This window comes from Phyllostomus discolor, chromosome 6 (assembly GCF_004126475.2).
Source record: "Phyllostomus discolor isolate MPI-MPIP mPhyDis1 chromosome 6, mPhyDis1.pri.v3, whole genome shotgun sequence".
Taxonomy (NCBI): Eukaryota; Metazoa; Chordata; class Mammalia; order Chiroptera; family Phyllostomidae; genus Phyllostomus; species Phyllostomus discolor.
Window position 1 is genome coordinate 45621763 of NC_040908.2, and position 14945 is coordinate 45636707.

The window sequence follows — 14945 nt, forward strand, 5'->3', positions numbered from 1 at the left end:
TTCAAGAGTTTCTTAGACATTTTTAGCCCTTTGCAGTTCCATACACATTTTAAAATAAACTTATATTACACATACACACAATCCTACTGCAATTTTGAATGGATTTGCATTGAACCCATAGATCAATCTGAGAACTGACATTGTAACAATACAGAGCCTTGCAACTTATCAACATATATTAATCCTTTTATTTAGATGTTCAGTTCCTTTCAAACGTATTTGATTTTTTGTCTGTAGGGGTGTTGCAATCTTTGGTTAAATTTATTTCTAGTTATTTGGTATCTTGTATGCTAAAATAAGTTGTATTTCTTCAAAATGTCAATGTTTGTTACTAATCTATTGAAACATAGTAGATCTTGGAATACTGACTTTGTATCAGCCACTTTGTTAATCTGTGAATTTAGTAATTTTTCCTACTTTTTTTTGGATATTTGAATGCAGGTACCATCTAAGAAGAAAACTTTATGCTTCCTGTCTAATCTATACCTTTTATTTTTGAAAATACTAAATCCCACAATAATCTGAATTAGTTATGTGTAAATCTAGTTGAAAATTGAATAAAAACTTGTCAGTGGATTAAATCTTTCTCTCATCTCGTACATTCTTACTGTCAGTTACTGCTGCACACACCTCTAAACCTTGCACTCCTTCCCAATCGGGAAGACCCTGGCCGGAGCGCCCCAAGTTCGGAGGCGGGCTGCCCAGCGTCTCCAACCGCACGCGAACTGCACCGCCCCTCGCCAGACGCAGCCAATCAGCGTCCGCCTCTTACTCGCGCGCCACCGGCAAAAATGGCGGCGGCCTGACTAGCGCTGGCCCGTTTTGTAATTCCGCTGCCTTACTGTGCTTGTGCAAAATGTGAAAGGAGAAACGGCTGGTGGAGGGGGGTCCTAGGCAATGAATCGGAGAAGAAAACTTGGTGACAACCCTGGCCTGAAGAATACGCCGCGGAAAATGGTGGCGGCAGAGGAATGCGGCTCGGTGGTCGAGTCAGGGAAGAGGCGGCTGAGGTCGGCCCGCAGATCGGGGTTCAGCAGGGCCGGAGATGGGCCTCCCCAGCCCTTGCCGCGTCCAGAGAAGTTTCCAGTAGCCGCTTCGTGCAGTAAAAGTAACCCCGAGGGTGAGACGTGGGCAGCGCGGCCACTCTGGGCATCGGCACTGCAGCTCCACAGCCCAGCTTGCAACTGGGAAACCTGGGATGGGAGTGGGGCTGGTGTATTTCTCTGGGCTTCTCCCCTCGTGGGTCCAAAACTAACGCGACACACTTCCCCACTGTCCTGATTTTGAGCACTGCCCCGTTAGATATGATCACCCGCTTGACCCTGCCACAGAAATAGGTCGTGTGGGGTTTACCCGTTTGATGAAGGGCGGGCGGCTGATTTCTAGGCTTTTCCTCCAAGTACTCAGCAGCGGCGGAGCAAAAAGAAATACCTGATCGACCTGCTGCCTTCAGTTTATTCCTAGCGGAATTATTTCCGCTTAACCTTTTGCCCCGGCTTACTTTAGAGAAGGAGCCAAATGGAAAGCTGTGGGTATCTGTTCTCAAAGCCTTGGTGATGTCTCATCTCTTTCTGAATAAACCGGAAGTTCCTGTATATAACGCCTCTCAAAGTAGGGCCTCCGAGTAATTAATTCTGATCAATTTTTAGTGTTAACATTTTAAAAAATTTTCCAGTAAATCCTAGTAGGAACTGAAACCCACGCTAAAGCTGTTTCTTAGAGCATGTTCTTAAAACATGGCTTTTGTTACCATACTTGTCTTTGCTGTATTCTCCTAAAGCAACACCAGAATGAACAAAAACAAATCTTTAGAAATTGTAAAAGTAATACTAGACAAAACTTTACAAGAAGTGGATCGCTAAAGCCATTTAGTAATTGGTGTAAGTTAGTTAGAGTTGGTGAAATCGGCTGAATAGACTTACTGAGGCTTATGCTGGGGTGTTTTTGGTTGTTGAAATATGTCTATAAGTTACACGTGGTTCTCAAAGCCTCCAAGTTCCAGTGGTGAAGAATGGAGTGACTAGATTATACCGCGGGGATACAGTATTATACGTTCACAGACCTACTAGATTATCTTAAAATACTTTCTGTTTACAATATTAAATATGGGAAGTAGTGGAAGGATTTTTTTATGTGAAACATTTAAGTGGTGAAAATTTACATTAACTCCTACCTGGGAGAAAACTATATAATTGTACTGTAAAAAGTAATCTTGTTAAGAGCTATTATTTGACACTGGGGTATTATAAAGCAGTGCTTTAAAATGCAACAATTGCTATTTTACTCTTATTTTATGTAGAAAAGTATGAAACACCAAAGAGAGTGCTGAAAATGGATTTATTGTCATCTACCTTCAGTTCTCCTAACGATCCAGATGGACAAAATGATATCTTTTGGGATCAAAATTCTCCAATGACCAAACAGCTAGGTAATTTGTTATTAATATTTTTATCTGGGTGACTATTTGAGAAGTGATTAAGATTTAACTATTGAATATCAGTGAGAGAACATCAGGAACTCTTTACAATAGATGTTTGAGAATCTTATCTGATTGTGTTGCTGTGATGCACATGTGAAATCACGGTGCATAGTGATCTAAGCTGTGCTAATTGAAATTGTTTTCTAAGAAGTGACCATATTTTTTAAAATAGTTTTTTTAATTTACATTTATAGAAATATGTTTGTTTCTTTAGGTAAAGGAAGAAAAACAAAGATTTACACCACAGATAGTGATGAGATCTCACATATTGTTAATCGTATTGCTCCTCAGGTAAATATCACTAGTTTTATAATTTGTTTTATGCCACTAAGTCCTTATACAGTTCATTTATATGAAAAATGTTTCATCTTTTACAATTCTTTTTTCTGAAAAGAGTAGCAGGTATTACTTCTACCTTTTCTACTACTAAAATTCATATTTTGAAAAAAAGAAACAATGTAAAATCAGTAATATGTATTTTCCTAAACATCATTATCTTAATTCTGTTTTTTACAGTGATGATTTTGATTAGAGCTTTGTATTTATTTTGTTTTTAATATTTCACAATATATGGCATCATTTTCAAGTTACTAAAATAATAAAATCTGACAATAAAAATTTAAACTTTTAAGTTTGTGATTGGTAATTGTTGACTGTATAGGGCAACTTTTCTCCATTGAAACTGCTCTTATACTGCTGAATTACAAGATCATCAAGAATCATTGTAAAGGTGGAAAAACAGTGTATTCCGAGTTGGTTCCCTGACCACCTCCTACACTGGGTCACTCTCAGCAAGTCACTTAAGCTCTCAGAACTTCAGTTCATTCAGCTGTAAATTAAAATTACTTGTCTTGCTTTCTTTATCGAATGATTATGATAATTATGTTAGATAACAAGTCTTTGTAAACGATAGAACACTATAAATACAAGGTTTTGTTAAAGTGAATTGTGATAGTTAAAATTATTTCCTGTCATAGAATCATCTGCAAAAGTTTCTTTTTCTTTATTTGTTGTACTGCTTGAGTAAAATAGAAATATTAAGTCCATGTCTGTTCTCAACCTATTTACTCTCCTTTTTTTTCTCCTTATTTATATTTAAATCCAGAAAACATCCAATTTTTGCTTAGTGTCTTCTCTGAAGGAAGTACGGTATTTTTCCTTTACACACCCATGGATAGTGACTATCTTGATCAAAAACAATAGATGGCTCTGATCCAAACTGTGGTTACACAGAATCACCATAATCCAGGTGGAGGAGGCAGGAAATAAAGTTTTTCTTAATGGCAATAAAATATCCGAAATTACAAGTGTGATAGTCAAAACAACTCTGTTGCTACTAGCTCTCCACATTCCATGTTTGGCATGTCATAGAAATTCATTTTCCATTTGGTTCATTAGTTAAATAGCATTTATGCCATAATACTACTTACTTCATGAGTTAACAATAGATCTTCATTAATTGTGGGTTTCACATGAAAGAAGCATAATAAAATGTGTTTAGGCTGGCCAGCCTAAATAGTGATAAAAAGATAGTTGAGTAAATTATTGGACTCTTTACTTAAGTAGGCTGGAAAAAAATAGCTCACAGAAAGAAATGGCAACAGTATGCAAGTGGTAACTTGTGCATAAGAAAAAAATACAGTGAAATTAGTTGCTTTTAAATGTTACCCTTTTCAATTGAGCTCTTTTAAAACATAAATCTTTGGTAATATCAAGGTCTTTTTAAAAAAATGACATGTTTATTTTTAAGTGAGTTGTCTTCAAATAATTACTTGTCACCTTAATATTTTTAGAAATGGCTTTTTTTTTAAAGAAATATGCACTTCCATTTTAATTGGACACTCATTATACTTTTTTCAAGGATACTTTTATGCAATGTTGTTTGTTTGAAGATGTGGGTATATTTCCCCATCATTTTTATAACTACACAGCCTGTATTCTTTAGGAGTAAATAAAGTAATGTGTTTAGATATCTTAGTACAGTGCCTGGATTGTATTGTGTAATTTTTAATGAAGGCATTTTTCAAATGTAACACAAATAATACAAAAATAAACAAAGGACCAATATCTGTATACAATTGGATATGTAAAATTATCATGCTCTTATTCGCTAAAAATTGAATGAATATAAAATTACTTGAAAAAAGGACCAAAAAATCCATAATTAAATTATTATGAATATTTTTCCTAAATCAAGGTTGTTGTGAAAACAAAAGGGAAAAAATGTATTGAAAGTGAAAGTATTGCTTTTTTTAATATTTTGCAAAGCTAAAATCTATAGAATCAACTGAACATTTAAGAAAACAGCCTGTTGATCAATTAAGAATTCTAGTAAATAAACATGCACTGACATCTTTACATCCAGCATTTTGCGAGATGCTGAACTGTCATAAGAATAATTCTTATAAATAACCTATAATTTAGTGATATGATTATTTTTACCTTGTGTGATATTTATGTTCATTCTAGGTGCTATAAAAATGGAGTAGAAAATATTAACCTATTTGATTTGCTGGTTTGGTTTGTAACCAAGGCATAAACTCATTCTCCAATATTGTACATGATCAAGTAACTGAAAGGCATAGCAAAAATATACAGGACTTAAGTAACTTTTCCCCTACCTTACTTTTTGCATTAGTTCTAACCTTATACTCATCTCTGACTCAGTCCTGACATTAATTCTATCTAACTGTTCTTAATTCATGTTAACATAGACTGTCCAACTATAGACAAAGATTATAATGGGGATAGGGAAAATTTGGAGAATCAGGTCACACAGAAAGAATTCACATGTGTCTTCATTTTTAACTCATGATTTCTACTAACAGTTTATTTCTGACACTAATGCTTATTTTTATGACTATCTTATAAGTTGATCATCTTTCTTTTGATAAAAATGTGCTTTTATTATTAAATACATATTTGCTAAATAATCAAATTACTAGACCCAAACAGCTTTTGAAAATAAGAAATTCAAAATTCTGAATGTTTTTATTCCCCAAAACATAAATGTATCATTTCTTGCAACTTGTTATTACCATCCTCCAGCTGTTGTTTTGGAGATTGTTTAGTAATTATCACCTGATTATCAGACAGAATTTACTACTTGAGGAAAAAATTTTTTCTGTAATTTATAGCCTTTTTTCCCTCCTGCCTTTTTCCACCCTTTCTGCCAAAGGATGAAAAACCAACAACAGACTCTATGCTGGGTGTGTGGATTGGGGAAGCTGCTATTCCTTGTACTCCTAATGTTGCAAAAGGAAAATCAAGAGCAAAAAAAGTCAGCTGCACAAAGTAAGTTCAAACTTTTTAGTTTCTCTGACATTCAGTGAAGTAAATATTTCAATATTCTGTTTTGGTTTTATGAATGTATAAAAAACTTTTCCTTAGTTTTGACATGTAAAATTTTGGTCGTAAAATAATTATATATTAAAAGTTTCAAATTTTAATATAGTATTTTAAATAACGATTGAATATTTGTAATAACTCATAACTTTTATAATTTTTTAAAATATAGGTTAAAAACACAAAATCAAGAAGAAGAGCTTATGAAATTAGCTAAGCAATTTGATAAAAATATGGAAGAGCTTGATGTGATTCAAGAGCAAAACAAGCAGAATCATGATTTTACCCAGATGATTTCAGAAGCAGAGACTTTAAATAATTATAAAGATAATGTACAAATGCAGTTATTACATGATATCATCCCCGAAATAGATAATGCTGTAATAAAGAAGCTGATGAAAGGAAACACCAAAGTATCTGTGGGAAGTGATCAATATAGCAGCCAGATGCCATTTGACCAAAATGCTGAAGCAGCCTTTAATGCCATTTTTGATGGTTCTACTCAGAAATGTAGTGGACAGCTAAGCCAGGACTGGTCAGATGATTTTGGAATACCATTACTACCTTTGAAAAGAAAAGTGCTTTGAAAGAGGAGAAAATCATTACTAACAAAACTCAGGTCACTGAAAAACTGCCAAATAAACCCGCAACTTCACTTTCCCATCAAGCAGATACTCCTGAAAGGACAGAATCTTATGTAACTTCCAATACTAAGGAACCAAAAGCTTTTAATAAGCTCATGGATGCATTTACTACTGGTGATTTTGAGGAAGATTGGGAAAACTTACTAAGTAATGAACCTTTTGTTACACAAAATGTAGAAATGTCTGAACCCTTTCTTGTCCCTGAAATAGCCCAGATTGTTGGTCAAAAGGAAATTTGTACCATTAACAGTGAAAGTGATAGAATTAACTCAAGAATGAATGTAAGTCTAGATCCTGGGTTTAGAGATTCAAAAATTTTACTAGATGTTTCTTCAAAGACACGTACCAGTGAAATAATAGACCCTGGAAAATACAGATTTTCACCAGATTCAAATGATAAACCAGACAAATTACTATCCATTGGAAATAAAGTGAAATTTGATAAATCTTTCAATAAAACCATTCAAGACAAAACTCAAGATTGTTCAGTTGCACCTGATCCAACAAAAGTAAAGGAAGATATTCATACTAAATGTATTTCTAATGTAAATGTGTCACAAAAAAAGTCTACTTTGAACACAGGATATTCTGAGGAACAAAAAAATAAGTCCATTTTTCATCAGTCTTTTAAGACACATTCTAATATAGTTCCGTTTGACTCTGCTGCTTTGAACAATGCAAATCAGACAAATGCATCCAACTTCCATTCTCTCTCCGATGATTGGAATGACCCATCATTTGCCAATGAAATTGATAAAGCATGGGAAGCTGATGATGTAGAGGATGACTTATTATACCAAGCATGTGATGATATTGAAAGACTAACTCAGCAGCACAACATGAGAAAGGACAGCAAGACATTAGAAAGTATACTTGAGATTAATAATAGTTCCAAACAGGGAGCCAAAACCATGTTTACTACATCAAAACAAGAAAGTCAGTTGGTGCAATCAACGCATTTGAGCAGTGTTTCAGCACAGTCATCTTCATTGACAGAGAGTTCACAAAAAAATAAATCAGTGAAGATGCAAAAAGGGGAAATTTGTGGAAATTTTCCAGATTTTTCAGGTACTACAACAAATGTTACTCTATACTCTAAGAACTCAAAATGTCTAATCAATAATCTGCCTGTATCTTGGAATAATACTGATGTTCCAGTACAAGTGAGTAGTTCCAGATCGGTTCTTACAAGAAGTTCAAGTGTGAATGTGAATTCAGATCAAATGAGGACACAAATAGCTAGTTACAAGAAGAACTTGAATACTAGTCCTCTGTCCCATAGGACTATAACAGATGAAGCTCAGAGTGACCTTAACAGTACAGTTAGATTTTCTAAGTATACGTTTACAAAGATCAGAAATTCTGCAGTTCTTTCCCATATTAATCAAAATTATGTAACAGGAAGTATCGGTGATACCAAAATCACACAGAGTTCGGAGAGAAACAGAACTGTCAACTCATTATGTGGGAAGGCTGTTCAACAGCAATCCTTGGTGAAACCTGAATCTTTGAAACAACCTTCTAAAGGTATGTATGAAATCATTTTCTTTGAAAGGTATCATCTTGGAAAGTAGCCAAACTAGTTTTTTTGTTGTATTAAATCTGTATAACATGTAAGGTAAAAACTATGATTACATAGAAGTCATAAAGTGATTCTTGTGAATAATTGTGCTGTAATAAGCAGAGTGGGTATTTGTTTTCAAAAGACTGTTTCAGGTTCTTTACCAACATTTAATACAGTGACTAGCATGTAGTAGGCACTCAGTAAATATTTGTTGAATGTTTTCTGAATTATATTATGGAAAATTTATGTTAGGATATATACTGTGTGAAACTCTATTTACAAAATATCTCATTGTTTTAGAACTTGAGTAGTTCTTCTATGTTTAGCAGAACATCTAGGCAAATAATATTTGAAAATTTAGGGCATTCTAATTAAACACTTCTTCCAGTGTAATAGCTGATATAAAACTCTGTTAGTTTTTATAAGAATTCTAATTTACTTACTCAGTACAACCTGTCTTCTTTCATTCTTGCAGTTCCTCTTTTCTCAAATTATCCTTTCCATCAACCAGTTCTGTTGTTTTTACCACAAAATTATCTCAAAATTGTCTATTTCACTTTCTGCCGATTCCACCTTTGTCCAAGGCAGCAGTTATTGACTGGACTACTGCAGTCCCCTTTTTCACCTGTCCCATTTAGATTCCAATCGCCAAAGAGCAGAATAATCTTTCACAAATGGGTAAACATGTATTCCTCTCCTTAACCACAGCCTTCAGTGGCTGACCATTTTATTTCCAATAAAGTTGAAGTTTACACTGATATCAACAAGGCCTGGGATTGTCTTTCATCACCTGTCTGCCCTCTTTTTCCCCCTTAAGTACTAAGCTTCATCTATACCATCTTGTCTTTCAGTTCCTCAAAAGAAATAGTTTCTTCCCTAGTTCTGGACCTTTGGCTATGCTATTCTCAACTAAAACTACTTCTCGATTTTTGTCTGCTCCCTCCCAATCCCACTCTTTGGTTGGTGCCTTTTTATCCTTAGGTCTCAGTTTAAGTATTACCTACCCTTTCACGGAGGCCCTCCTCGAACAATCTATAAGTAAGTCTTGTTATTTTCCATCATCTCTCTTATTTCCTTCACCTTTTAAAATCATAGTTAAATACCGATTACTGTCTTGTCATTGAATACCTACTCCTGCCACAATATTTTCCACTCAGATGTTTAATAAGTATTTGAATGAATATCATGCAATATAATGTGAAAGGCCTGTTATTCACTGATAATATAGTATTTTTTAAATGGGAATATGTCTGCTGTAGCTACTAGTGCTTCTTAATGCCTGGTGCTTTCTCATAGCCTCATGTCTGCAGATGCTGTTTTCTTCACCAGAACAGTTCCCCCACATTCACACACCCAACCTGCCAGGCCATTTTTCACTTGTTTTTTGAAATGCTGTGTCTGTAAGCACCTCCAGAATGATTTACATTCACTTTCTCTGGCTTACTCCAATCCCCAGTGCTAACTTCTGTTACAGCATGTACTGTACTAATTCGTAATTACAGATTTTCTTAATTAGTCTCCCTCACTTGGAGCTCACCTTGGCTTTCTTATCTATTATGTAGATCAGTGCTAACATAAGAAAGTTTTTTGTTTCCTTTACTATTAAATTATTGTTTAGATTCTAGATAATGCTTTTGTTGGTATTACTGTTAAAACTTTCCTATTTATGTGATCCTTCCCCTTAAAATATATATATATATATGTATATATATATATATACATATATATGTATATATATATATAAAAGTCCTTTATTTCTCCTCTTCCACAAGCATTTCTCAGGAGAAGCACTACTGACAGTTTGGAATACATCATGTCACATTTTTTGTGCATATAAAAATGTGTGTGTTTGTACCTATAGATTTATTTAAATAGATAGAATTGCATACTGTATACCCTCTATTTGACAACTCAGTTCTACCTTCACTTCATATATTGAAACTGTCTTTTCCTACTTGTACATACAGATTTGCTTCAGTCTTTGTAATAACTACATAGTGTGGCATTATATGGATATAACAACTTATTTAACTCTATTGATGGAAGTTTAGTTTGGTTGCAGTTTTTTGTATTAAAAACAGTCCTCCAGTGAATATCCTTCTACATAAATTTCTGCATACTCTTGTGATTATATCTGTTAATTACTGACAAATTGATGGAGAATGGTTTGAATTTTGATGGTTATTACTAAATCTTCCAAAAAAGTTAACATCAATTTATGTTCTTATCAATACTGACCATGAATATATCTCTACATTATGACCCAAACTAGGTATATTGAAACTTTAAGAATTTTCAATCTATAATAATTTTAAATGTTTATATTCAAATAAGTGTAACTAATTGACCCATACTTCCAAAATGAATAGTTTACATATAGTTATAATTTCATTAAAGACTAAATCTCTCTAGAACATTTGATTTTTCCCAAAACATATATCCACTAACCTGTCTGCATTTATATGAATGAATAATAATCTGCCTTTCAGTTTACTTTACCAATTTTCCTTTTGGTTGATTTTTTGCATGTAATATTCTAATGAATATTAACCTTGTTAATAATATTTTCTACTGGTTCCACTTTCTTTTTCTTTGTTATGTAGCAAACTGCTGTCCTGCAGAATGTCTTTGAAACAAAACCCATTTAAGGGCCTCATTCCTTGAAGGTAGGGTTTGGCAAACCGTGGCCTGTCCAGATCCATCCAGCCTGTGTGGCCTGTTTTTGTACAGCCAGCGTGCTGAGGTGGTTTTCACATTGTAAATCAAAAGAACAATATTTCATTACTTTTGAAAATTATAATCAATTCCAATTTTATTGTCCCTGCAGAAATTTGTATTTGAACAGAACCACGTCATTTGTTTATATATTGTCCTGGCTGTGTTCATGCTCCAGTGACAGCTGAGCAGTTAGGATAAGAGACCAGATGACCCTCAAAGGTTAACATATTTACTTTCTGGCACTTTACACAAAAAAATTGCTGACCCTTGCTTTAAGTTAAAGATTAAGACCCACGGTTGCTTTGTACCTTGCTATAGTTTGAGACTTTGCTATGTACTTTTATTGCAGATTGAGTTCAAGGAAGAAGGGCTGGTGGGAGAAATGGATGACTCTCTTTAATTCAGGTTTTCATGGTGTGACTTTATTATATCATTTGACATTATTTCCCAGAATATCACCAAGCCAACTGCAAGGCCAATTTTAGGGAACTGTGTTCTTTTCTGTTGTCATGGATTATTAACCTGTGTTCTTTCCAAACTTACGGTCGATTGAATGTAAACTGTACATATATATATTGTGAGTTTCTTGTGTTTCTCAGGTGTGAGACTAAAATATTAGATAATTAGTCTAGCTAATTTTAAAGTATCTTGTAGTATCTTTCTGTAAGGAAAAAAAGCTACACTCTGTAAGATAATTAGTTTAGGAAATAAATGGCCCGAGAATCACTAGGGAGTGTGCATAAAATATATCTCTTTTAACCCTGAATGTCCGCTCCCATTCACATTATACCAAGAAAGAAAGGGAAGACAGGTGATATACTTTAGACATATATTTCCCTTAGTTAACAAGAGAAATGTCTTGTAACAAATTCTGAACCTTTGTTTCAGTGTCAGTATAAATAATATTTCTCTGCTGACAGTATTACAAATTCTTATTTACTTCTCTGAAAGGCAAATTTTACAATATAAACAGTTTTATGAATATAATACAAGGTCATTTACATACATATTAAGGTGATGACCTTAATTTTAAAACATTAAATGAGGTAATAGGTTTGCTATTTAAAGTTTGATTCTTGTTAATATACTATTAGCTCAAAGTGACGACTATTGAATTAAATTTATTATAATAGAACTCAGTATTTTGGCAGAGGTAGAACTGAAGGTTTTATTAAAAAAACTTATCTTTATTACTTAATTTAAAACATTGTTTATAGTATGTTTAGTTAAAGTATACAGTGTGCTGCATAAGAATATATCAATGCTCTACATTTTTATATATTAAAAAGATTCAAATTGAAGATTTTATTCAGATACTCTGCTTTTTAAAACAATTTTCTAATGTTTCTAATGTTTGAGATATCTAATAGTGAGTTACATGTTTATTGACATGCTGGATTTCACTCTATGATGATAAAATGTTTTTCTGAATGGCTGAAGTGAATATCTTGCAGTTCTATAGAGGTGAATATGAGTATAGCTTATCTTATAAATACACTATTTGAGGTATTGGTATCTTTTTAAATTTATTATATTTTAACTAGTTTACATTTAAAATCCCAGTTTGTTTTTAGAATGTATTTGTTTGTAAATTATGTAAATTAAGATGCCATTATTCACAAGAATTATTTGCTAAATATCAAAATATATCATTTTTGATCAGACGAATTTTATCGCACTGTGAAATTTTACCGCATCCGGAGGGACAGATCAATCAATGATTGTTTTCTGTTGGCCTGAAGCATTAGATCTGTCCTTGGAATCTTATATCTAGTAGTTTAGTGTGACTTAATAGCTAAACCAGTATGACACACCTGGGTAATAAAAAAAGTAAAAATTAAAGCATATTGAAAATGACTTTATAGTTGATAAAACCAGTATCTGTATCTCATTTAATTTTTAGAGGAAGAAGAGAAAAATAGAAAGTATTCTCCCGAAGAAATTCAGAAAAAAAGGCAAGAAGCTCTGGTTCGAAGAATGGCCAAAGCACAGGCATCAACTATGAAGGCAGTTCCCACTTAGCCTGATTTCTTCAGTGAAATACTGGTTGAAAGACTTAAATTGATAACTATCAATGATAGGAAATATTGTTTCTTTATTTCTCTGTGAGAATTTAATGCTGAGTTATAAAGCATGGACTTCTACTTTATTTAATAAATTACTGTTTGCATTGGTCAGTGAAACCTTTTCTTGGAGATGTATGTGAAAGTAATTGCATATGTTTTGAAAATCCAGGAAAATTAATAATTATCTAGTGAATTATTCAGCGGAAAGTAGTTATATTTTTTAAATATGGTGATTGCAAAGTATCTTCAAAAAACAGGTTATCTATTTAATTTTTTATTGTAATAAGTCTTTTCCTAATATAAAGCTCAACTTAACTAAGTTAAGGAAGACTACTTTTTTAAATAGTTTTTACTTTCAGTAACTGTTTCTTAAACTGTTTCTGAAGTTTAATTCTTTCATATTCTTAGGAACATAATTGGTAGGAAATAAAGGACTCAATTTATTTGTGAGGACATTACTGTGTTCAGTTCCTAGTCTGAAATAGGTTTGAATTTGAATTTTCTAAAATATGATGTATTTTGGAAACTTTCCACTATTTTTTGAGAAAATGCTGATTTAAGAAGTTTCATTTAGAAAAAAAGTGGATTGGCTATCTATCTATCTATCTATCTATCTATATATATATATAAAGTAATACAGCATCATTAACATTTAGAACTGTCAGAAGCTTTAGATATCATTTGATCCAGCTTCTTTATTATATAGGTAAGAAATGAGTCCTGATATTCTGAAAGTCACAGGGTAAGTTCAAGCTGTACTGGGATTAGAATGACTTCTTTCAGATGAATACCTAGACAATTATACCATTTGCTTCCGAGTTTTAATTAGCACACAAAATAACTTGTTTATTGTGGTATTAATTATTTTATGGTATAAAACTTAAAAAGGTAACTACATTAAGGACTGTTTAAATATGATGCTCATTGTTTCTTGTGTTAACGAATCAGCCCTAGTCTCCTACCTTGGTTGGTTGGAACATCATTCTGTACAGCAAAGGTTGCTGGTTTGATCCCCAGTCAGAGCACCTGCCTTAGTTACAGATTCAATCCCCCGTTGGGGTGCTTACGGGAGGCAACCAATTGATGTTTCTCTCACTTTCTCTCTCTGAAAGTCAGTGGAAGCATGTCCTTGAGTGAGGATTAAAAATGAAAAAGAATGAATCATTCTAGGGTATAAAAACAAGAATGTCTTTTGATTTTCTATAGCTGTAATTTTCCCTGGGTTAATTTACTGACATTATTCATTTGTTTTTCTCTATTACTCTGTTTTTTTTTTTTAATCTGTTTGGAATTTGCTCAGCCAGAAGTAAAATCTAAGCAGAGGGCATAAGGACAATAAGGATGCTGCATTCATCCCAAATAGCTTTAGGGGACCTGAGGAAGGTTATAGATGTGAAATATCTATTAGGTCCTTCACCACTAATTAGGTATCTTTTAACTATGATAATACTGAAATAATTCAATGCATTTTAAGTTATTTCTATATAGAAAAATCATTTTGAAAATTGTATTTTCATGTACTCGTATACATGGACAGGCAAAAGGAGGTTTACAGTTCTCCACATGGAAAAAGACATGCAGGTTATGATTATTGCAATAGCTTTGTTAACTCAAAAGAATGCCACATGGACCAGTTCACTTCGGTAGGATGTCATAAGTGCTCAAATTGCTCGCGTTCATTATTCACATGCTTACAGTCTATGCTCAAGCACACTTTGGCACAGAGTTCCTTATTACCAGTTTCTTAACATGCTTCTCACAACTGTAAACCTACTTTTGTTCATCCTTGTACAGTAGAGAAAATGCATTCTAGGTAAACTTTATTATTTGTTGAAGAAAATATTATAACCTAAATAAATACAGTCATGCACCACTTGATTGTGATACATTCAGAGAAAGGCATCATTAAGTGATTTTGTCATTGTCTGAACATCATAGAATGCAACTTTAAACATAGGTGGTATAGCCTGTACCTGGGCTGTGTGATGTATAGACTTGCTCTGTATGGAAGAAAAATAATTTACCTTCTTCCTTTCTGGGTCCTTGGCTGAGACATCCCTGTAAATAAATTCAGATTAACAGGAAAAAAGCAAAAGTTGAATAGCATGTGTATCTCCTATGTGTACATG

The 14945-nt window shown here is 33.3% G+C and overlaps 1 protein-coding gene across 1 annotated transcript; it reads left to right on the forward strand.

Annotated features, from left to right (window-relative positions):
* The first annotated feature begins 769 nt into the window (after positions 1-769).
* ETAA1 (ETAA1 activator of ATR kinase) lies at positions 770-14704 on the forward strand. The gene is given in 7 exon segments (XM_028515908.2): positions 770-1120; positions 2300-2428; positions 2694-2770; positions 5658-5773; positions 5997-6364; positions 6367-7995; positions 12654-14704. Coding segments are annotated over 7 exon segments (2661 nt in total). The 5' UTR covers positions 770-897; the 3' UTR covers positions 12773-14704.
* Positions 14705-14945: the final 241 nt, after the last annotated feature.